This window comes from Orycteropus afer, unplaced genomic scaffold (genome assembly GCF_000298275.1).
Source record: "Orycteropus afer afer isolate SDZICR_OR568_19922 unplaced genomic scaffold, OryAfe1.0 scaffold00258, whole genome shotgun sequence".
NCBI lineage: Eukaryota > Metazoa > Chordata > Mammalia > Tubulidentata > Orycteropodidae > Orycteropus > Orycteropus afer.
The window spans coordinates 1,406,774-1,431,625 of record NW_006921845.1 but is presented as its reverse complement, the minus strand read 5'-3'; the positions used below and the strand labels follow the sequence as shown (position 1 = coordinate 1,431,625).

Genomic DNA, 24,852 nt, shown 5'->3' with positions numbered 1-24,852 from the left:
GTATGGTGGTTTTTGTCTTAAAGTCAATTTGATCACAAATTAATATTGCCACTCCTGCTCTTTTACTGTGGCAATTTGCTTGATATATCTTTTTCCAACCATTGATTTTTAGTCTATTTTTGTCTTTTTCTCTAAGGTGTGTCTGTTGTAGACAGCATATTGATGGGTTTTGTTTTCTTGTCCAATCTGCATCTCTCTGGCTCTTGAGTGATGCTTTTAATCCATTAACATTCAGTGTAATTATCTACAAGTATGAATTGGTTGCTGTCATTTTTTGTGTGTTTTTTCATGGTGTCCCTGGTTTCTTTGTTCCCTATTATTTTCTGTACTAAGCTCATTAGGTTTATGAATTGTGTTACCATTTCCCTTGTTGCTGTTGTTTTAGTATTTGCTGAATATTTGTGCTTGTCCTCTTTTTTATTGTGATGTGAAGGTTTATCATTTTTGAGGTTACCCTGTAATTTATAATTTTCTCCCTGAGATTAGAACAGTCCATTCTACCTTGCAACTCTCTTGACTTCCTCACCATTTAGAAGTTCTGGAGCTCACAGTATTTTCCCTCTTTTTAGCTTGTAGTTGTCTTCATTTGCCAATTGATGTCTCTGGTTCCCTGTTTACAGTCTTGTAAACTCATTTTATTTTGGATATGTCCATAGCTGTGGTTTCTGGGTTATGTCATCTTGTGTGTTAATGGTCAGTTTTTATTTGCTATTCTTGGTTCTCTTTTCAAAGGACTCCATTTATTGTCTCTTGTAAGGTTGGTCTGGTTTTAACACATTCCCTTAGTTTCATCTTATCTGAAAATCTTCTAGTGTCACAATCATATTTGAGGGACAGTTTTGCCACATATATAATTCTTGGTTGAAATTTTTTCCTCCTTCAGGGTTTTATGTATATCATCCCATTGCCTTCTTGCTTGCATGGGTTCTGCTGAGAAATCAGAGCTTATTCTTACTGGTTGTCCTTTGTAAGTAATTTTTTATTTTTCCCGTGCTGCTTTCAGGATTCTTTGTCTTTGGTTTTGATGAATTTGATGATGATATATCTTGGTGTTTTCCTTTTGGGGTCTATCCTGTTTGGGGTTTGTTAGACTTCCTGAATGGATATATTCTTATCTTTCATCACATCAGGAAAGTTCTCTTCCAACAAATCTTGGACAATTTTCTCAGTGGTTTTATTTTTGTCTTCCTGTTGTGGAATGCCAATGACATGTAGGTTATTCCTTCTGATGGTATCCTACATTAACCTTAGGCTTTCTTAATTTTGTTTTGATCTTTTTTCTGATTGATCCCTTTCCAAAGAAATATTCAGGTATTTGTCTTCAATTTCATTAATTCTGTCTTCCATTCCATCAATTCTACTCCTTTGCCCTTCCAATGTGTTATCTATTTCTGACAATTTAGTATTAATATTTTGGATTTCTATCTGTACTGCTAACCAGAAGGCTGGCGGTTCAAACCCACCAGCCACTCCTCGGAAGGAAGGTTGGGCAATCCTACTTCCGTAGTGATACTGCCTCGGAAACCCAAGGAGGGGTCGCTATGAGTCGGGGCCGACTCGACGGCACATAACAACAACAGCAACAATCTGTAGATTTAGAATTATTTCTAATTTTTCATTTATTTTGTCATTTTGTTCTTGTATTTTCTTCCAAAATTCTTCTAGGGTTTTATCTTTATTTTCCTTGATCTTTCCCATAGTCTTTTGAAGATACCTAAATAGAATTATTTTGAATTCCTTATCGGGGAGTTCCAATGCTGCTTCTTCCTCAGGGATGTGTTCTGAGTCTGTATCCTGCTCCCCTGTTTCTACCATTTTCTCTTGATTCTTTGTGTGGACTTTGATGGTCTGTTGTCTTTGAGACATTGTGACATTGTTGTATTTAGGTGTCTGTTAACTGTTTGTGAAGAGCACTTAAGGATGAGTCAAGCTCTTGGTGGTTGTTTATCATTGACCCCTTGGTGGAGAAGGAAGTAATGACTCTCACTCAGTAAGTGACGCTGCAGGAGGTGTGGGTGTAGTTGTGTCATATGGGCACTGTTGCTGTCTCCTCTCAGACAAAAGCAGCAATTGAATAACCATAAAAAAAGTAAAAAAAAATAAAAGCAAATAGATGAAAAATACTCCATGTAATCACACAGGAACAGTAACCAAAGAAAGAAAAAAGGGAGACCCCCCACACACACACAATATCTGGAGAGAGGGCAATAAGAGCAAAAATGTAGAGAAGGAGAATAATGAAGGCAAAAATGGATAAATGCATAAAGAAAAACAAGGAACAGGCTTAACCATGAGAAAGGAAAAAAAAAAAATGGAGCCAATAACAGGGAAAAGAAAAAAGCTGGAAACTAGAATCTGGGAAGGGAAGACTAAAGAATAATAATAAAAAAGACAAAATTAATAGTAATAATAGTATTTTTGGGAGCTCTGGTAGCATAGTGGCTAAGACACTTGCCTGCTAACCAGACAGCTGGCGGTTCAAACCCACCAGCCACTCCTCGGAAGGAAGGTTGGGCAATCCTACTTCCGTAGTGATACTGCCTCGGAAACCCAAGGAGGGGTCGCTATGAGTCGGGGCCGACTCGACGGCACATAACAACAACAACAATAGTATTTTTAAAACAGACAAAAACCAACAAACTAAAAAAAAGATTAAAAAATTGGGACAGGGCACCCAAGTTCTGTCCAAGCACACAGACCTAGATGGAATTCCTGCCATCCTAGAAGGTGGGTGGGAGTGAGGGAAGGCTGCACCTCTGTTCACCAAGAGATTATGGGATATAAGAGTAACGAGGGGAATGTCACACCTTTCCAGTCGTCTGGGAAGCACCTGGATTCTTTATGAAAACTCTTGGTGGAAAATATTCTGTAAGTTTTTTTTTTTTTTTAAATTGATCGCCAGTATCTTTTTCTTAATGCTCTTGTCCTCTTTTCCACATGCTGATCCCTATCCCCTCCTACTTCTTTCCAACCTAAGATTCAGTCATGGTTCCTACTTCTGATCTTTGCCCCTTTCTCTGAAAACTCTGAGTCCCACGAGAATTTAATCCCAGTAGGAATGCAGGACAGTGCTCTTATGAGGCCATGTAGACATCTAGTACAATTAGGGAAAACTAGAACTAATGAATAAAACTTTAGGCAAACTGATTCTACTTTGGAAAAAAGAAGAAAACTTTCAGATAGTGAAGAGAGAGTTGACCTTTTAGGCTTTTTAAAGTATGGGTTTGTGGGACTCTTTCTAACTACAGGAACTTTCTGGCAGTGGAATAGGCTGTCTCTGATGTCCACGTTCATTCTTGGAAGTGATCCAGCAGGGCCAGGCCCCTGTAGCCACCATCATAGGTATAGACAGAAATTTCTATGGTGAATGGGAGACTAGTCAAGAGACCTTTGGCTTCCTGCAGAGTGCAAACTAGAAGCTCTGTGCATTTGTATTCTACTCTCAGTGTCTCCATGGTCCCAGTTAACATTGGTATATGCCCCACAATGCTAAACCTCATCAAAAGGAATAAAAGGTGGGGCAGTTACCATCTTCAAGAAGATAATTGATCCCATTCTACAAACTCAATTGAAAGTGCAGGCAAGGAATGACCAAATTCATGGCTTTACTGAAACCAATCTTTAATCTGGTAATATGGATCTTTGCTGAGATCCCTGACAGGAGGGAAGAAGGTAAAAGAGATTGTCAGGGAGGCTGTTTCTCTTGTCATGGTTCAGTTAGGGAGAGGCAAGTCCAGTTTGGTGCCTCTGTATAGAGAAGGGGGACTTGAAGGAGGAAGGATCTGAGTTACCTCTTTGCTTCCCTGCAGCCTCTGTGCCCCAAGGAGCTCTGGCACTTTGTTCACCAGTGCTATGGGAATGAGTTGGGCCTGACCAGTGATGATGAGGACTATGTGCCCCCTGATGATGACTTCAACACAATGGGGTGAGCTGAGGGCAAGCTGCCCATGGAATTGGGAGTCCTCTCAGAGGAGGAACTCCTGAGGAGGAAGTAGGATGGCAGTGAAGTCTTCACTGGGTTGGTGACATCTAAGTAAGGAACCAAAAGAAGTCAGTCATGGGGATACCTGAGAGGAGAACATTCCAGGCAGAGGGAATACAGAGGGAAAAGCAAGCAGACCACTGTGTCTGGGCAGAATGAACAAGGGGAAGAGATACAGGATTAGGTCAGAGGCGTAAAGGGGCCAGATTGAAGGTCTTTTGGCCAAAGGGATGATTGGCTTTTATTCAGAGTGAGATAAGAAACCAGGGTAAGGTTTTGAGCAGATAATTAATAAGATCTGATTTAACATTTTAATGGGATCTCTCTGGCTTCTGTATTGAAAATAGACCAAAGATGAACAAAAGCAGAAGCGGAAAGACCAGTTAAGAGGCTGTTGAATTATTAGTTAATTTAGATGAGAGATGATGGTGGTTTGGACCACAAGGATAGCAGTAGATATGGTGAAAAGTGGTTTCTTGATATATTTTGAAGTTACAAATATTTTGAAGGATTTACTGATGGATCAGTTATGTGGGATGTGAGAGAAAGAAAGGAAGCAAGTATGACTTTTAAGTTTTTGGTTTCACCATCTGGAAGGATGGAATGGTTCCAGGCTGAGGAGGACAATATAGGCAGAGTAGGTTTTAGGGGAGGATCAGGAGCTTGGTTTTAGGCAAGTTCAGATGAAGATGACTGTTAGACAGCCAAGTGGAGATGTGAGATAGGTTGGGTATATGAGTGTGGAGTTTAAGAGAGAAGTCTGAATTAGAGACATGAACATAGGAGTAAATGGTGGATAGCCTTGAGATTGGCTGAAATCTCCAAGTGACTGAGTGAATGTAACAAGAAGTCCAAAAACTGGGTGTGAGCACTCCAATGTCAGGAAGAAGTAGTAAAGGAGATCATGAAAAACATCCAGTGAGGTAGCAATAGTACTAAGAAAATATACTATCCTAGAGCCTTCGTGGTAGAATGAGAGACATAGAGCAATAGAAAGCAAATAAAGAGCACTAACTGGCTAGAGTACAAATTCTAATGCTTAATAGTGGTATCACTTAACCTCTGTAAATCTCCATTTGATTATCTCTAAAATGTACATAATGATTGACTCAGAGTTGTTCTAAATCCAGATGAGATAATATATGATAGCAGAGTTTAGTAAGATATAAGTCAAATGTTGATGATGATGACAATGATGATAAGCATGATCATTCCCTTGAGGGAGGAGCAGTGGCATTCCTGAGGTGCACCTAGAAATGTACCCACCCCCACCTTAAGGAGTATTTTCTCTCAGGTGTACATTGTAGAGGAGTTAACTAATTATGATTCAGAACTTGGGTAGTACCACCAATGTAATACTCAGTATTCAGAGTCCTGTCCAAGTCATTATGTGGGAAACCGAGTGTTTGCTTAGAGCCCAGATATCTGATTCAAATGGTCAGGTACCAGTAAGTACCAATGGAAAAAACTAGTTAATAATGGTGAAATCCCTGGGTTAAGCATTCAACTACTAACTGAAAGGTTGGCCGTTTGAGCCCACCCAGTGGTGCCTCAGAAGACGGGCCTGGGGATCTGTTTCCCAAAGGTCACACAGTTGAAAACCCTAAGGAATGCAGCTCTAACCTTCACACATGGGGCTGCCATGAGTTGGAATTGACTCAATGACAGCTGATAGGGTATAATGGTCATATTTAGGTGTAGGAATAAATCTAAGGAAAGTACATAGAGAAAATGAGTTTGGAGCCAGAATTTTTACAAGTGGGGTGAAAAGTAGGGTGTACAAAGGAGATTCAGGGGAGCAAAGAGAAAAGAGAAATTTTTGGTAAGAGGAAGATCATATACAAAGCAAAGAAGCAGGAAAACCCATAGTTTTGCATGGATAGACAGGTCTGAGTTCTGAGAATAGCTGATGGTTTTGACCACCAAGGTAAATGTGGGCTCACTGGTGTTTTGTCTTTCATCACCCTGCCTAACCCTCAGCTACTGTGAGGAGATCCCCGTAGAAGAAAATGAAGTGAATGACAGCTCATCCAAAAGCAGCATAGAGACCAAGCCAGATGCCAGTCCACAGCTACCCAAGAAATCCATCACCAACAGCACACTGACTTCCACCGGGAGCAGCGAAGCCCCTGTCTCGGTATGGACAGGATCTTTTTGCTTCCATCCCATCCAAGTGGCCAGTGCTTCCTAACTTAGTTTGCTCCACAGGAACTCATGCTGAGGAGTGGGTAGAAGTGGGGATGATTACATTGAGCTTAGTTAGTTAAAGAGGCATCCTGGAACAGATGGGACTCTCTGCATTCTACTCGTATAGTCCTGGGGTCCAGAGCTGAGTTCTAGGTGCCTGGAGTACAAGATTTTGTTTGGATTCTGAGGATGGAAGATATTCCAGAGAGCTTCTCCCTTCACTTTGCTTTATATAGCTTTTGAGCTTGTGGGCTCACCTTAGGCCACTTCCCACGTTTCTTCTCAATCTTTGTGCCAGTGTCCTTCTCTGACATAATATTGAAGAGGTCTAGAGTTTTGTGCTAAAGCCAGATATAACCTGGTATTATACTCAGAATTCCTGACCCAAGTCCAATGTATGAACTTTGTTCTTGGTGGCTGCTCCAAGTCAGCCCCTGTCTTAGGGTACTCTGGAGAAACAACCAGTAAAAGATACATACACACACGTGGGTGGTGCAAATGGTTTACATCCCACTGGTAAATGAATGGTAGGAAGTGCAAGCCCACCCAGCAGCAACACAGAAGAAAAGAAGTGGCAGTCTATCTCCATAAAGATTACAGCCAAGAAAACTCCATGAAGCAATTCTACTCTGTAACACATGGGGTTGCTCAGTGCAAGACATCACATAGATATAGAGCTGTAGAGATCAATTGATTGATTTTAAGTAGTTGACTCATGTGACTGTAGAGGCTGGCAAGTTCAAAATCTATAGTCAGTAATAGGCTGGATATTCCTATAGGCTTACATCACCAAATCCATAGGTCAGGTGACAGGAAGAGTGAAGAGTAGAGGGGTTCTAATAAAATGTCTGTTTATAGTCTGGAGTTAAGGTACCTGAGGGAAAACTCCTTTTTGCTCATAAGGCCTTCAACTGATTGGAAAAAGCCCACCAATATTATGGAAGGTAGTCTGCATACTTTAAGGTGAACAACTGATTTAATCACAGCTAACTACTTCCTAACAGCATCTGGTATAGTGTTTAACCAAACTGGGCACCATAGCTTAACCAAGTTGACACATAAAATTAACCATCACAGCACCTATAGTGGAGAACTATTCCAGGTTGTTTTTTTTCCCCCCACCTCCTTGATTTAAAATCAAGAGCCCTGGTGGTGCAGTGGTTAAAGTACTCAAGTACTAACCAAAGGGTGGTGGTTTGAACCCGCCAGCTGCTTTGCAGGAGAAAGATGTGACAATCTGCTTCTGTAAAGATTTATAACCTTGGAACTCCTAACCCCTATGGGGCAGTTCTGTTCTGTTCTGTCCTATAGGGTTGCTAGGGGTTGGAATCAACTTGATGGCAGTGCGTTTCGGATCTAAAGTCAAAGTCATATATAAATAAGGAACTGTAGAACTATCATTTGTTTATTTACTCAATAAACAGTGATTGAGTATACATTTTGATTTATTTTCTTACTGTGCTAGACTTTTTGGAAGATATAAAATATGTGAAAACAACTCTGTCCTCTGTGACTTCGTTATAGAGGAGATAGAACTTGATGAAGGAAGAGGATCAAGGTGTATGCTAGCAAGTAGAAGAATAGGTGGGGTTCCTCAGGAAAAGAATCCTGGAAAAGGCAGCCTTGTATTCCATTGGTTTGGGGATCAGACCCCTGAACTTAGAATGAAGACATCATTCATTACTAGTCTTACTCATTTCCTAGTTTTCATTTTCTCCCTCTGTGATTAACTTTAAATTGAAAAGAATTGTTATCTGTTCCCTTCCCTTAACTATTGGGAAAATGAATAAAAAAAATGTTTATGAAGATTTTTGAGCTTTTTAGGAAAAAAAAGGTATTACGTAGAGGCATGCTGGCATTTTTATAGTGTGGTGGGGGTATGGGCTGTACGACAGGAGATGTGACAGAGGGTACTAACTAGGACCTTGGGAGGCTTGACGTGCAGTTTTAATGGTGAGCATGAGAAGGGGGACACCATGTGCTGTGTTCTCATGTCTTCCATGCCAGAGCTGACTTTAGCCCAGCTCCTAAACAGCTCCTAAACATTTTGAATTTGAAGCTCCCAAAGCCAGGCCCTCCCTAATCTCCCTTTGGGGACTAGATACAGATCAGACTGTCCCTATGGGTGACTCCTCTGTTTCCATTCCAGTTTGATGGCCTTCCCTTGGAGGAGGAGGTGCTGGAGGGTGATGGGTCCCTGGAGAAAGAGCTTGCCATTGACAACATCATAGGGGAGAAGATTGAGATCATTGCGCCAGTAAACTCTCCTTCCTTGGACTTCAATGACAATGAGGACATCCCCACTGAGCTCAGTGACTCTTCTGACACCCACGATGAAGGTAGGCATTTGAAAATGGGCACAGAGTGGTCCTTCCTCTCTCCATGTGAAGGCTATAGGATATCTATATGTGGAGACTGGTCTCTAAGTTCCTAGTAGAAGGGTGGGTAACAGAGATTTTTTAAAAAGGTATATTTTGTTTGTTATTAGCATATATTCCTTTTTGCAGGTATTCCCTAAAAGGTCCTCATCATAGTGTATTTGTTGTCTTTCATTGATTAACAGCAAATATTTTGTCCTGACACCCAGTCTCATCACTAAATGTAACCTATGTTGACATTAGCTTCTCTTGCATCTGTCTCAGAGAGATGCAAGACAAAGCAGTGTTATATGCCACAAGGAAAATGTCAGTCAGCTCTCTGGATTTTAATGGAAACTTCCTCAAGATAGCTGCAAAACCAATTAGTGATTCCGCTGTGGGGCTTGTAGACCAGGCTGGAAGAGAAGGTGTTCATGGGTCAGATAGACAATGGAGGCTCCACTTCTCTCTGATAATCTTAAGTAGAGAGCTTCTTACTTGCCCTGCATTGGGTCAGCTTCTAAGACCTCACTTGGGACAATGCTGCTTCTTACATTCCATGGCAATAAGCCAAATTCTCAGTGTTCATTATGGAATCGTTTGTAGTGAGTACATGCAGATAGTGCTCACTTTTTCATCTGCAGACGCTCTCTCCTGTCAGCCACAGGAGACTTTCTGTGGTTTTGTGACTTTTGGTTGGTTTCCCACCCCCCATTCAGGATACAGGGCCAGTGCAAATGGTTGCACAGATTGAGTATCACATAGCAGGGACTGCCTTTCACAGAAGCTGAGATATGAATAATCCCTCACTGCACTTGTGCAGTGCCCTACCTGTCAGTCATAGGCACTGGCCCTGCAAGATACTTCTGAGTTCTTCCTTGGTCTTCTCATGGTCCTAGCGGTGCCAGAAATGCCAATTTCCTACTTGAGACAACATACCAGCCCGTGCAGGGGTGGGATGGAGACTGTGGAGTGCTGAGTCCTGTAACAAGCACTGAGGCAACACACCTTTATACTCAGACATTCTCTTCTGTGGCAGATAGGACAATTCTGAAAATTAAAGTTTACTGAAATGATGAGGGAAATGGGCTGCTGTATGGAAGGAGAACAGACCTGTGCTCTTAAGGATACCGTTCATCATGGTTAGGACCTATTGTATGAACAGTACTACAGATTATTCAGTATCCCTTGAAGACACCTATGCCATTTGTTGTGAATTAGGGTTAACTTAGACTCTTGATAACTGATGCTTTGAGTTCAGGCATACTCAGGAATAGTCATTTATTTGAATTTTAGTCTATGATCAACTGAATTAGGAAGGTTTGAGAGTGTAAAAGAAAGTGATACATTCCTAAATGTACATCACCAAAAGGGTGAATGAACAGATTGCCAACCGGAATGAGCAGTGTGTCTCCCGGGAAGGAAAGACCCTGGAGAAAAGTCATGAGGAGCTTTGTCCACGAGCCCAGCCAGCCCACTCCACAGCCTTGCTCTGCCCTTGGTTGCTATTCTCACATTAGCCGCTGAAGCATACATCCTCTCAGGATGACCCTGGGTTTACCTGCCCCTCTGTTTGTTGTCCTACTTCCTCATCCTCTCTTCCCTGCAGGAGAGGTTCAAGCCTTTTATGAGGACCTGAGTGGCCGGCAGTATGTAAATGAAGTCTTCAACTTCAGCGTAGACAAGCTCTATGACCTCCTTTTCACAGACTCACCCTTCCAGAGGGACTTCATGGAGCAGCGGCGTTTTTCTGGTCCGTTCTGCCCAGGGCTGGCCCGTCCTGCCCCTTCCCAGTCTGTCCACCCCTTCTTACCTCTGTATTTTCCTCTCTGCCTTTCCTGTCTTCTCCCTCTTCCCAAGCACCCTCCTTTTCCAGGCCTCCTGCTAAAAGGATACCCTTTCTATGGCCTTCCCCAGGGCTGGAGCCACCAGAGCCCTGCTGGCCCACTTTATCCACAAATGCAATAGCTTTACTCTTGGCTCTTATGCCCTAGGCACTCAGTGCTGAGCCCCAAAGACTCAGCAGTGAACAAGCTTTGCCCAGCTCCTGGCCTTAAAGAGACTTATATCTAGTAAAGAAGAGCAGCTGCTACTTACTATTTCTTGTTAGCTGCCATCAAGTTGGTCCCTGACTCATGGTGACCCCATGAGCAATGCAGTAAATTGCTTCCTGGTCCTGTGCCATCCCTGTGACCAGTTGTGGATCAGAGTTTTGTGATCCAGAGGGTTTTCACTGGTTGATTTTTGGAAGTAGATCATCAGGCCTTTCTTCCTAGTCTGTCTTAGACTAAAAGTTCCTCTGAAGTCTGTTCAGCATCATAGCTACACTCAAGCCTCTACTAACAGATGAGTGGAGGCTGCACAGGAGGTGCATCACTAGGGAATCACCCAGGTCTCCTACGTGGAAACTGAGAATTCTACCATTGTCCCTTTACATATTAGCAGGTACCCCCTGTATGCCAAGTCAGTTGTATTATCCAATTTAGTTGTTTACAACTGCTCTACATTGTGGGTAGTGTGATCCCATGGAACCAATGAGGACATTGGAACTCAGAGCAACTGTTCTTACTTATCGAAGGTCATACAGTTCAGAAGGGGCTGAGTAAGGTTCAAAGCTAGGAGTTCATGCTCTGACCTTCTGTGTTCCTGTCTCAGTCCTTTGCCCCTGTTCTGCTCTCAGCAGGGACTGCAGCTCTGGCCCAGCAGAACTGCCCAGCATCATGTTCTGTGAGAAAACTTTCCTGCTCCAGTGTTCCCCTTTGCCCAGAGGAGAGGACATGCTGAGGGCACGGGGAGTTCATGCCTTAGAGTAGAGGACTTGTTCCCAAGTGATCCAAGGCCCTCGTCACAGTGACTCCAGTGTTGCCAGAACCCCGTAGGTGGCCTGGAGACCTCCTGCTCTGGCCCCAGAACAATCAGCATTCTGGAGCCCTGGGTAGTATTTCGGCAATGCTACAATGAGCCTCTTTCTGCTTTGACTCCCCCTCTGTAGGCCTCTCTCCTCCCCCCCACTTCGCTTCTTCGAGCAGATGAAGCCACTTAGCGCTGCCACTCCCCTGGCCCTTGGGCTCTCATTGGCTTCCTTTCAGGGGCCAGTTGGCTGTTAGAACAGTCAAGAGAAGGTCACTTGAAGGGGAAATTGGGACTGGGAAGGGTTGCTTCTTTCTCACCCTCATTCCAGGGCTTCCCTCTATACTCAGGTATCATCTTCCACCCATGGAAAAAGGAGGAGAATGGAAACCAGAGCCGAGTGATTCTTTACACTATCACACTAACCAACCCGCTGGCTCCCAAAACTGCCACTGTCCGGGAGACACAGGTGAGTTCAGGGCAAGCCCAAGTAAGAGTGTGCTAGGAATTCCTCTACTCTGCTGTGAAAGATTAAAGTTAGAGGCTAAGAAGAAGTCTCTGGAAGCAGGTGTAGTCTGGTGTTGAAATAGTGGCATCCTGTGTGCTAAGGTGCTGCTATTTCCATTGGTTCTGGAGTCTTGCACTCAGCAGTTGTGGGTTAGGGTGGGTAGAGGGCAGGGGAGGTTGGAGATGGAGGTACTTCTCCTATTTCACTTCTCTTCAGCTTGTCTGGGCCATTCCTCCCCACAGACCATGTATAAGGCGAGCCAGGAGAGTGAATGTTACGTGATTGACTCTGAAGTCCTCACCCATGACGTGCCATACCATGACTACTTCTACACCATCAATCGCTACACTCTCACCCGCGTGGCACGGAACAAGAGTCGGCTAAGGTGCGAGATCTAGAGGACTTGAGTGGGTACAGTGGAGCTGAGAGACTTCTCAATGGAGAACATTCATCTACTCCCATGAGGAAGAAGGGAGTTGGGTATATTCTACCTGCTGACTCATTTTTTATTCTACCTTCTCTCCAAATCTCTGAGACAACCCCATCTTCCTGTCCTGACCTAGTTCCTTATTCTCCCTTTTTCACTCTGTACATCTCTTGTTAAAATTTCTGTAACTAGTGCAATTTCCTGATCATCTGTGGTTTATAAAATATCGCATAGGGGCTTTACCTACATTATTTGGAACCTTATAGTGATCTAGTAAGGTGGATTTTATCCTCATTTTTCAGGTAAGAAAACTGAGGGTCACGCAAGTTAAATAACTTTGCCCAGAGTCGTGCTCCTAGTAAGTCTGAGCCCAGAACGTAGCGATGCACAGCTGTACTCTTCCCAGCATGCCATATTATCCTGCGATTTACTGTTCATCTCTCATTAGACTGTGAGCTCCTGGGGAGCAGGAGTCATATTCATTATGCTCTAAACTTAGCCTCCAGCACAATGCCCGCACACAGTAGAGTCCAGACAATGCTGGTGGAATGCATAATTAGGATCCTACGGGTGGTAGAGTCCTGTCTGGCACTATGATAAGCATTCCAAGGAAAGAAGAAATTTAGGCCCTGATCTTAAGATGTCCATGTCCAATTGAAAAGTCAAAATACACAGCCATTTGAAAAGAATCAGATTGTATGCCTGTATGTTAGGCCAAAGTGTTTGGGTTGTAAGGAGAAGTTGGTTCAAGTTGTTCAAATAAAATGGAAGTTTAGTGAAAAGGTATAGAGAGATCTCTCGGGAATGAGGGAGAGCTGACTACCCATGCCTCAGAAAGCGCTGTGTCCTTCTCATCCTTCTCTTGATTGTTTCATGTTCTGTGCTGCTCTCTGCTCCCCTGCTCCTCCCCCTCCTTTCTTTTCACCTTTCCTTCTTTGTTTTCCCTCCCTGTTTTCTCCTCCCGCCGACCTCTGCTACCCTTTTCCCGACACTCAGTAGGTTTCTTAATTCCAGGTTCCTAGCATAGTGGCTAAAGCACTTGACTGCTAACCAGAAGGCTGGCGGTTCAAACCCACCAGCCACTCCTCGGAAGGAAGGTTGGGCAATCCTACTTCCGTAGTGATACTGCCTCGGAAACCCAAGGAGGGGTCGCTATGAGTCGGGGCCGACTCGACGGCACATAACAACAACAACAACAACAGGAGACTCATTTAGTGCTTGATTTTTTCAGTCTAGTCCACATGTAGGTGGCTAGTTGACCTCAGATAGACCCTTGCAGACAAGTACCCACCCTTGGTCCAATAGATAGCTGCTGGTTGCTTAAGGGAGGTAGCTTCAAGTATAGACATTTTCACAGCAAAGTCCATGGGCAGAAGGTAGGATAAGGACAGGGCAGGCAACCACAACATGAGAAGTATAAATTGCAAGTGAGGTACAAATGAACATAAGGAGGAGGTAAAGAGGAGTCCTGCTGTGTAGGCAAGGAAGAAGCTGAGACTACAAGAGATATGGACAGTAGAGAGATCAGTGATAGAGAGAGAGAATACTTGGAACAGAGCAAGAGCTGGCAGAGTTCTGGGTGTAGTGGAGAGGCAGGAGCCAGGATGGACAGCAAACGATAGTCTTTAATGTGAAAGCAATGAAATCCTAGAACCCGGCTTAAACTGAATGTTACTGGAGAAGGAGAAAAGGACCCTGCCAAAAGGGTGGACCATGTTTCTTCCCTTTCGACATCAACTGCCAGACTGAAGGCCAGAGGCTTTCCTTGACTGGTTGGCAGGCTGCTTGGACCATCTGGAGCCCTCCTGGAAGGAGACAGCATAGTGTCATACAACAAACTGGTTTTTTTTTGGAATTAGAAGCCTTTGCTGTTAGTCTTTGGTCTGCTGAAATATTCCAAACCTGTTTTCTCATCTATAAGATGGAGGTAAACCTGCTAGTTCCACCATCCTCAAAGGATGGCCAGGGAGTTCAGGTGGTGTTACAGATATGAAAGGACTTTTTAGCCTGTAAAGAGAAGTATGTTTGGGAAAGTTGTTTTGGCCTTAAATATAAATTTCCCTTTTCCCAGTAGAAGAGAGTCTGCCCAGGAAATGACTGATTTTGTTTCTGGCTTGTTCCTCAGGGTCTCCACAGAGCTGCGCTATCGAAAACAGCCCTGGGGGTTAGTGAAAACATTCATCGAGAAGAACTTCTGGAGTGGGCTAGAGGACTACTTCCGCCATTTAGGTGGGTAGGACAATGTCACTGCTGGTAGACCTGGAGAAAACAGTGGACTATAGAGCTGTCACCATTCAGGAGAATGGGAGACTAGGAGTATAGGGTAGAGACTGAGACATTGAGTTCGTTCTATGGGATCCCTAGGCCTGCCCTAGAAATGGATGCAAAATTTGGGGTATGTGTTGACATGTACATTTTTGTAGAGAATGTGTCTGTAGCTTTTATGAAAATCATTAAGAATCTAAGATCCCCATTAAAAAAACTAGTAAGAACCACAGATGTCATGATAACGATGTTGAATCTCTGATAGGAGAATCTTCACAGATGGCCTGTGAATGCATATATTAGGAAGTGTATGATATGTTCATCTTGTATACACAAGGGTGTACATGTTGGAAACATGCAGCTCTACACAATGTTGAATAACCCAGAGAAGGGGCTGGGCTGGGTACCAGAAGAACTTTCTGTACGCAAGAGAAAACTGGAGGGACCTCTGTCCTCCCCACCAGTTTCCCAGAACAGTGTGTGGGAAAATGATTCTCTTAGAGGGCTTGGTTAGAGCAGAGTGTTGCCTCTGAAGGCCAACATGTTCGGTTGTGGGTATGGGAAGATGGTCTCTGACATGACTCTCTGGGCTCCAACAGAGAGTGAGTTAACCAAAACGGAGAGCGCCTACCTGGCTGAGATGCACAGACAATCTCCCAAGGAAAAGGCCAGTAAGCCCCCAGCGGTGCGGAGGAGGAAGCGTCCCCATGCCCACCTACGAGTACCTCACTTGGAAGAGGTGATGAGCCCCGTCACCACGCCCACTGATGAAGAAGTGGGCCACAGGATCAAACATGTGGCAGGTGTGTTGCCAAGTGGGCATAGGTCAGGGCTGTGGACTGGAACTTCACACCCGAGCCAGGGAATACATATGTACATTCATTTAGTACCTTGGGTATGGTTTGTACATAATTTGTACTATCCAAAACCAAACCCACTCCCATTGCGTAGATTCCTACTCATAACGACCCTATAGGACAGAGTGGAACTGCCCCATAGGATTTCCCAGGCTATACATCTTTACGGAAGCAGACTGCCTCATCTTTCTTCTGCAGAGTGGCTGGTGGGTTTGAACCTCCAGCCTTTTGGTTAGCAGCTGAATGCTTTAACCAGTGCACCACTAGAGCGCCTGTATAATTTGCATATGAGTCATTAAATCTGAAACACCTCCCTCCCCCCATGCTCTGTTTCTCTTTACACTTTTAAGTTGCCTAGCCCCTGCTAGACAGTTTGTGTGCTGTACTTACACAGCCTTTGAGTTTATGCCTTCATGTTGCCCATGTTCCATGGTTACCTGCATAGGTTCAAGGTATGTACCTTCCAGGTACTTGAAAAATGTACCAGTGAGAAGACTAAGCTTAGACCCCAGAAACTACCTCATAAAACAAAGATCATGAGGTTCAAGACAGCCCCACCTCACCTGGCCCCATGGGTTCACCAGACAATGGACTCTCTTGGTATTTCTTTCTCTCCCCATCCAGCCATTCATAGCCTCCTGCCTTGTGTGAGATGTAAACATGTTATATTTTTGTCATGGCTTTGTTTAATCATGTAGGCTATAATGCACCTTAAAGACCAATGAATGCAATGTATTTCACACTGGGCTCTGCACATCCCTGGTGCTCTTTTGAGCTGGATGGAGACAGGAAGGAGGAGAGTGCCAGCTTCTGTGTCCCTTACCCACTTTCAACCACAGCACTGCCATGTTAGCTGTTTTCCACATGCTTTTGAAAAGATTCAGTCCAGCCCCCTTTCTGTACGCAAGAGAAAACTGGTTCTCAGAGAGGCTAAGTGATTTCCCAACATTACATAGCTGGTTATGGGTAATACAAGAGTTGGACACTGGCTTTCTCTGGTCCTAGCCCAGTGCTCTTTCCCCTTGCAGAGCTGCAGATCATTCTGTCCTGCATCCGATTGTCCTAGCTACATAGGTCTGTTGATTTTCTCATTTGTCTAGTGACTTTAATGTTCATTTTGCCTGACCCAGCCTTGTCCTCAAGTTGCTTACCTTGTGCTTAGGGAGAGTTAAATCTGTCTATCATATTGTTGCAGCAACAACATGAGGGGCAGTGTCTTGGTCATTTCCTGGTGTTCTCTGTGTGGCCAGTATTGTGTCAGTATTTGGTGAACTTGTGGACCACAATCATGACAGCCTCTTTGTTTTCCCTACAGGTTCCACACAGACACGGCACATCCCTGAGGACACCCCCAGTGGTTTCCACCTGCAGAGTGTGTCCAAGTTGCTGCTGGTCATCAGTTGTGTGTAAGGGACTCCAGGCTCTCCTCCCACCCTGCCCACCATTTCCCTTCTCATGCCTTAGGCCCATTCCTCATCTCTCTGGGAAGACAGAGCATCTGACTCTTGCAGCTGTCCTCTAGTGCTCTCTCTCTCTGCCTCCTTGCATCCTCTTTTCTGCTTTATTCAGCATTCACTGTATGACAGGCCTTTGAGATTTAGAAGAAAATGTGCGATGTCCCCGCCCTTCAGGATCTCAGATTCAAGTGGGTGAGACAGATAGGAAATTCCAAATGATAAATCTTAGGATGGAAATGCTGCAGAGCACATTGAGAATTTGCTCATTTGTTTAGAGGAGATGTCCTGAGTGTGTACCATGCACTCGCAGGACCCACAGCTTGGCAGGGTGGACTGAGAAAGCCAATGATTGCAATGCACGACCAACTGTATAGTAGTTGTCATAACATTACAAAAGAGTGGGCTGAATAATTTGTACAGAAAGATTCTGCCAGGCTAAGAAAAGAGGCAGTCAAAAGAAAGGAAGGTGTGAGCTGGGAGGACACAGGTCTCTGGTCTATGTCCATAGGTATACGTCCATGCTGTAGCCTGTTCAGGACATTTCTAAACTATTTTGTGCTGAGTGCAGATGGCTGTTAACTCTTGGGTCAACCCATAGATATCACAACAGTGCCACTGCCAAGATCCACTCCCTTGCTTCTGCGGATGGAGGATGTGCCAGGTGAGGGAGGGATCATAGCTAAGGGGAGACATTGACTCTGTCAGATGTGCTCCAGACTCTAGATTTCTCTAGTTCACTCTTAGGTCTAAAACTGCCCTTCACTGAAGCATTTTCAGAGAGGCAGAGGCAGGAGACACAGCCTTACCCTCAGGAAACACTGAGGGAAGCCCAGGAATTACATGGTCAGATTTGCATTTAAAAAAAAAAAAACTCTGACAGGACTATGGTAACTGGATTTGAGAAAAAACACTAAAGGCAGGAGGTCACTGGACATAGACAGCAGTGAACTAGATGAGAGTGCCCGTGTGGTGCAGACAGTTAATGTGCTCACTGCGAACCAAAAGGTTGGAGGTTTGAGTCCACCCAGAGGTACCTCAGAAGAAAGGCCTGGAGATCTATTCCCAAAACATCAGCCATTGCAAATCCTGTGCAACACAGTTCTACTCTGACACATGTGGGGGCACCAAGAGTCAGATACAACTAAAGAGCAGCTGGTTGGTTTTAGATGAGAGTGGCTGTCAAACTAAGATGAGAGAGGAGAGCTGAGGGATACTAGAAGGTAAAGACATGTTTGGTATGTAGCTAAGAAAGGTGTGGTACTGATTTGAGTGAATATAGATGGTTGTGTGATTTAACAAAAATCTGAAAGTTAGTGAAGAGTTGTCAGAAAAGATGCTGTCATTTCCAGATATGTTGTGTTTGAGTTACTGTAGGTTCCGGATAGAGGTGACAAATAGACCTTGAGGAATGTGGACCTGGAGCTAACAATTTAAAAGTATTATTGGGTAGTATTAAAGCTGTTGGTGTGAATAAGATCATGCAAAGACAGTGCAGAGTGTGAAAAAGAAAACAACAGAGCCCAGGCAGTGATCTGCTGATACCTGTGCATGGGACAGAGAACAGACCTATACCACTGTGAACTGGTCTGCTGGTGACCCGGGCCTTCCACTGGTTTTCCTTACTTATTCCACTGTGGGCTTTCACCACACAGCACTTAGGGTGTCCCTTGACCTTCATGTGGCATAAACAGGACAGTGAACACAAGCTCAAATGCATGTGCTAAGACCTTGTGCAGCACATACTGAAGAGGTGGCCATTCAGATGAGTGCATGTGTGCTTATACAATTAAGACCATTGCCATTGAAATTCAGTACAAATTTTAAACATTCTTGTGGAGAACTTGGAGACCCCTGACAACACAGCTGATGAGCCCCAGGGATTTTTTTGCGGCCAGTTTAAGGGATTCTACCTTCTCGTAGTGCCAGATGCATAGATGAGGCAAATAGTATTACACACACACACACACATTGAAAGGTCTAAAGCCTAGTATACGCTTTTCCTTCTTTACTGCTCTTTTTCCTATCCATTTGTTATATATATATATCTCTCCATTTTTGTCATTATCCCTTTTCTGATGTGTGGAGGGCCTACTATGTGCACCCTCAAACATGTACGTTCTTTTTTTTTAACCTTGTAAAACCTCCAGTGGGAAGGTATTATTGTCCCCATTGAAGAACCTGAGTTTTAGAAAAGTTAAGAAACTTGATCAAAAGTTAAGAAACTTTTCAGTGATGAGCCAGGATTTGTACCCAATTATACGTGACTCTGGACCTTCCCTTTACCAGTGTCCTCATTTCTCCATCCCGTCAACTTCTATCATAAAACCATCTTCCAGCTGAGCCACTAATGCCAAAAGAAGGAAAGAGTGTCCCTAACCTCTCAGTAGGAGCTCTGGTAGCATAGTGCCTAAGGCACTTAACTGCTAACCAGAAGGCTGGTGGTTCAAACCCACCAGCCACTCCTCAGAAGGAAGGTGAGGCAATCTACTTCCATAGTGATACCACCTCAGAAACCCAAGGAGGGGTCTCTATGAGTTGGGCCCAACTCAACGGCACATAACAACAACAACCTCTCAGTGAGTCTCCCTTCCACACTGGGCTTCCCAGACCTAGATTATCCTGCCTCTCTTCTTTGCCCTGTAGCCCAGACTCAGAGATGCCAGCAGCTCCTTGTGACCCCTGCCTAACAGGAGGAGATGCAGGAGAATGGAAATTAGCAGTTTTAGGGAAGTTCTGCTAACCCCAGGGGCCAGGCTGGGAGTCTCCCTGGTATTTCTCAATCATTCTCAGTTGTATCCTGAAGTTGGGTTGGTAGGAGGAATCTTCTCTAGCTTCAGCACCCATGAAACACTAAGAACCTGTTCATAGGTGCACCCTCTCACTCTTTCTGTGCCAGGTCTCTTTGTTCATTGTATCATGGCCTCTAGTATCTCTCATAGTTTCTCACTTCCTTTCTGTCTCAAATTTACTGCAGTTTTCCACTTCCCCACACTTGTTTGTTTCTAACCTCTGCCTCCTTCCCCTTTTCTTCCTTGCTCCCACTAGGATCTGTTTCAGGTACTGGCTCTATAATTACCTCTTTCACCCCTTCATCTCTTTTCCTCTCCATCTTGCCTCTTTTTTCCCAAGCACCCAGATTCTGGGTGACTTCTGTATGTCTCCCCTCTCCAGCTCCCTCACCCCACACACCTCTCCATGACTTCACAGCTGTATCCTGGCCCCTCCAGATTAGAGTGCTTCTCTCTCTTCCTCTCCTGTCTTCCCTCTCATGACCTCCCTCTGTATTACTCACTCCCGGCAATGCTTCTGGTGACCCAACAGTTAGGGACAGCAACCTCTGGAGTGGGGCATGGCTGACTCTTTGAAGAAGCAGCCTCACCCAGGTCACATCTCATTGCTGTTGTGCTCTTTCCATGTCTCCTTGCTAGTCTGGTGCTGCTGGTTGTCCTTAACATGATGCTGTTCTACAAACTCTGGATGTTGGAATATACCACCCAGACCCTCACTGCCTGGCAGGGTCTCAGGCTCCAAGAAAGGTAACCCTGGCTTCTTCCCTTGGCTACCGCCTCTACTTCCTAGTGCTATGCCCTGGCTCCTGTTTCCCAGGATCCTTAAGACTTCCCTACCACCCTTGCTCAGGGAATGACCCTCTGGCATAAGTCAGTTGGTGAGCCCTGGGGGTTCTTCCCCTATGATTTCAGTCCACTTCTGATTTGGGGCACAGGGGAGCCAGGAGCAGTGTACAGAGGGCCCAGCACTCTGATGTGACTCTGTCCAGAAGGGGTCTGGGAGCACAGGACAGTCTGCTGAGCATAACTCTAGCTGCTGGGATGCCCCTTCTTCCACTCCACAGGTTACCCCAGTCCCAGACAGAATGGGCCCAGCTCTTAGAATCCCAACAAAAGTATCATGATACTGAGCTCCAAAAATGGAGGGAGATTATCAAGTCCTCGGTGATGCTTCTTGACCAGGTGAGCCACCCCACCTTCTCTCCTTGCCCTAGTCTTCTGGAGAATACCACCCACCAGCCTTCATCCTTCCATTGCTGCCATCTCCCAGACCACCCATTGTCCTAACTGTAAAGCCAGCCTTGAATGATATTTTGGAAACATAGGTAGATTCCCAAAATCAGAATAAAATAACACACTGAATTTGTAGGTTAGATGGAAGGAAGAACATTTTTTTCCTCTTTTGGTAACACATGGTTGTCTTTCTTCTAACTCCTTTTGATATATGCCACCCCTCCCCCTGCCCTAAACATACACACACCTCTAGTATGTTGCTTTTTCTCAAAGACACTGCAGTGATAGTCTAGGAAGATAATTGTACTGTACAAATACAACTGCACTACAAAGAAGGTGCTCATTTTGTAACATCTTCTTTGTAATGCAGTTGCCTTTATTCCTCCTAAAACCACATCCAGCTATTTAAAAACATCATTCTAGTGGGCTTTATTTTATTGGTGGTTAGGGGTTCCCTCCTTTCCTAGAAGAATTTAACATCTTATAAAAAGTGCTGCCATGTGGTTGCCAAGACAGCAGGAGCCTATTTTTGCTATGTAAGGAAATTATGCAGATAAGGATGTAGATTAGTCCTGTTACATCAAAATTTCTATTCCTAAAGCAGTGTCCTTCTGGTGTCTTGCAATTAGCAAGACCTGAGATGGAATTCCAGCCTTGCTACTCCCAGCTTTGTGGCCATGAGCAAGGGACTTAATATTAAAGAACTTCATTTTCTTCATTTATAAAATGGGAATTGTTTTCTATTGAGAGTGCTGTCATGATTTGATGGCACATTGAAGACACTCATTGATACTAAATTTTATTTCCTCTTCCTGTTTTTGTTTTATCTCTAAATTGATAAGAGGGAATCTTAATGTGGCCATTGAAATTCAGTTTAATATGTTTAGAGTACTATGTTTACAAAACAAACAAACATTATGTTTAGCTTTGGAGCCAGTTTAAGGAGGGCATTTTGTAACCAGCATAGTGAGGAGTTTGAAAACCCTATCATGTCAAGAAGAGTTGACAGAATTGAAGATATTCTCCAGAGAAGTGAAGACTCGGGTTGGGAGGGTGGAGAGGATGTCAGGATAGTCTTCAGAGATCCAACAGGTAAAAGAAGGATTAGACTTATTGTAAAACTCTATAGAGCTGAGCTAGGACCTAAGGCTAGAAGTTGTAGGAAAGTGGATTTTTGAGTCATCAAAACACAGACTACTTATGGTTCGAGCTATCCAGCAATGGAATGAGCTACTTTGGAGGTCTGAAATTCCATCATTGAAAGTGATCAAGGGGTGACTAGAGGATTTTGGATAAGGAACTTATGAATTAAATGGGGGCTGTTGGACTAGATGACCCAGAATTCTCTTCCAACTCCAGAATTCTATTTCAGGGTGAGTCCTATTAAGTTGGAGCTGGGCAGTCAGATTTATAGCATGGTAGACTGGACTCTACAAGTGTTAACATTAGTATTTTGTTTCATTCCCTTTAAAGGTAACTTTTAAGAGCAACAGTAATAGGTACTTCATCCTTGTTGAGCAAAGTATATAGAATAACCAGAGAGGAGAAACTGGTGGATTAGGCAGAGATCAGAGATTCTCAAAAATCCATAACGATTTACCTTTGACATATTATCTCATGTTGTGACAGAAAAGCTCAGTTAGAGACAGTATTTAAATGTGTTGTGATATAATGGTCACTTTAGGATTCTACAGCTAGAATTTTCCCATTAAGACCTAAAAATGTCCATGTGTCCATTTCTCAAAGGAGGCGAGTTAATTCATTGATATGAGTATCGACCTATTTCTCTGCTTGGCACTCCTAGATGTATAAGGGAAGGATAAGACACAATTTCAGTCCCGATAAAGATGAAACAAAGCTATTAAAGATGGCTGCAACTGAGAACTAAAGTGTGTAGAACAGAGAAATGTGATTGTGAGCTAGAGAAAGTTTGGATTTGTTCTATTTCTTAACATGTGGATGAAGTTTGAATAAGGAAGAGAGAAAAGTATCCCAGGCTGGGGGAGCAATATGGCAAATCCTACAATCAAAGATAGGATTCCAGTGTATTCAGGATCAGTGGAGAAACCAAATTGACATGAGATATTTCTGGAAACAAGGTCCAATAAGTAGCAGTCTAATGTGGCAGCTTCACAAGATCAAAATGAATCTTCAAGAGAGTCCGGAATTCAAAACAAGTGAATGCTTTGAGAGTCTTTTATTCAGTAACACAGGGCCACAATGATTGAGACACAGTGAATCTTACCCTCACGGTTCCCAATGTGAGACTGTCTGTCCCTTTTCTGCCTGAGATATTGCCCCTGAGAGCCACCCTTGTTTTAGGAGCCCAGCTCCCTGGCTTGGTTGAAGACCTGCCACAGTAGGTCTTGTTTTTGCTGCTGGATGAAGAAGCTCGCTAAGGGCAAAACCCATGGTCGGGGTGGGGTTCCTCTGTCTTACAGATGAAAGACTCACTCATCAATCTTCAGAACGGCATCAGGTCCCGAGACTACACATCAGAAAGTGAAGAGAAGAGGAACCGCTATCATTGACAAGGCAGGAACGGGGTGGCTGCAAGAGGCCTGTGCAATACATGTACATAGACCATATAAATATATATATATATATATACACACACACACACACACACACACATATATATATATATATATATATATATACAGAATATAAATACATATATATTATATACAGATTTTAAAGAAATAATGCCTATGTACCAGGGAGAAGGAGGACCGCCTCCTATACTGGCTGGAAAAAATGCTTTACTTTGGTGGAGGGGCCGAGGAGGGCAGGGACCACCTCTCAGCACCACCCTCCCTTGGTACTCCTCCTCCCTGCCCCCTAATCCCCACCCTTTCCCTTGCTGGCCATCCTTGGCTCTTAGAAGGGAAATGTTGTTGAGCCAAAGTTATGCCTGTGAAGACCCTGGGGTCTTGAAAAGAAGTATCAAGGGGGCATTGCTAAGGTGCTTCATTCCCTAATCCCTTTTTGATTTGTCTCAAAAATAAATGATAATCGTTTTCTTCCTCACCCATGCTTCCCCAGGTGTTCTCTTGTGAACAAGGAAGCATTGAGGGCAGAAGGAGCCCAATCTAAACTCTACCACAGAAGGCCACCCACTTTCTATGGGCCATAAACTAAGAGTCAGGTGAAAAGGACTGTTTGGGAAGCTAGAAAGGCTACACTTGTAGGCCTGGGCTTTATCTCCACAGGCTCCTGAGGACCTGTGTTTTGAAGGGTGTTCTTCTTGACCACCCCTTGCATCTTCCTCTAACTTGTATAGGGTTTGGACCCAATAAGGGCTGGGAATGTCTTACTTCCCACCCCCTTTATCTCTGGTCTTTGCCCAGGCTGGATCTGGGTGAAGTGTCACTTTTTAGTGCCTAAAGTCCTATTGTTTCTCTGTGCCCTAAGAGCACATTGTTTATTAGCCAGGGTGGAGCATTTTTGATCTTGTTAAACCTCTTTTAGTGGTTATAAGCAAGTCAGGCTCTAATTCCTTCACTTTGAGCTATCACTTTGAATGCCAGGATGTCAGGGAGTCCTCGTCTCTCCAGGGTTTGAGAGAGTGAATGTCCTGGCAGTGTGTGGGCTTGTAGGGTCTATCACAGAAACCTGTGTAAGCCGTCTTGACAGTGAGCACCAGTGTCCCCAAGCCAGTCAGTTAGTTGCCAGCATCATTTACTCTCAGTGAAGAACCAATTTCAGTCAAGGAGGAAGATCTAAGCCACTGAAGGGAGTAGATTTGGCAAAAGTATGCATCTTCAGGGTAGGGAATGACCAGATGGAGTCTCTTCCCCGGAGGGCCCATTCCACATCCCCAGTTCTCAGACTCGAAAGTGGAGGTTCTGGAAGGAGGAAAGAAGTCTTGTTTGATCTCTGGCCCCAGAAAGATGTGAGATCAGTAGTAAGGAATAGAAAGAAGTTGTGTTAGGAGAAT

At 44.1% G+C, this 24,852-nt stretch overlaps 1 protein-coding gene across 1 annotated transcript in view; it reads left to right on the top strand.

The window, feature by feature from the left end:
- Positions 1–23,443, top strand: part of GRAMD1B (GRAM domain containing 1B) — a 295,766-nt gene extending 272,323 nt beyond the window's left edge. Inside the window, exons 9-20 of the mRNA XM_042782193.1 lie at positions 3,810–3,925; positions 5,963–6,119; positions 8,319–8,508; positions 10,136–10,279; positions 11,727–11,845; positions 12,127–12,269; positions 14,437–14,540; positions 15,176–15,379; positions 16,749–16,839; positions 20,319–20,426; positions 20,744–20,861; positions 23,354–23,443. Coding sequence (XP_042638127.1) covers positions 3,810–3,925; positions 5,963–6,119; positions 8,319–8,508; positions 10,136–10,279; positions 11,727–11,845; positions 12,127–12,269; positions 14,437–14,540; positions 15,176–15,379; positions 16,749–16,839; positions 20,319–20,426; positions 20,744–20,861; positions 23,354–23,443 — 1,584 coding nt within the window. The remainder of the gene's footprint in view (positions 1–3,809; positions 3,926–5,962; positions 6,120–8,318; positions 8,509–10,135; positions 10,280–11,726; positions 11,846–12,126; positions 12,270–14,436; positions 14,541–15,175; positions 15,380–16,748; positions 16,840–20,318; positions 20,427–20,743; positions 20,862–23,353) is intronic.
- The last annotated feature ends 1,409 nt before the right edge of the window (positions 23,444–24,852 follow it).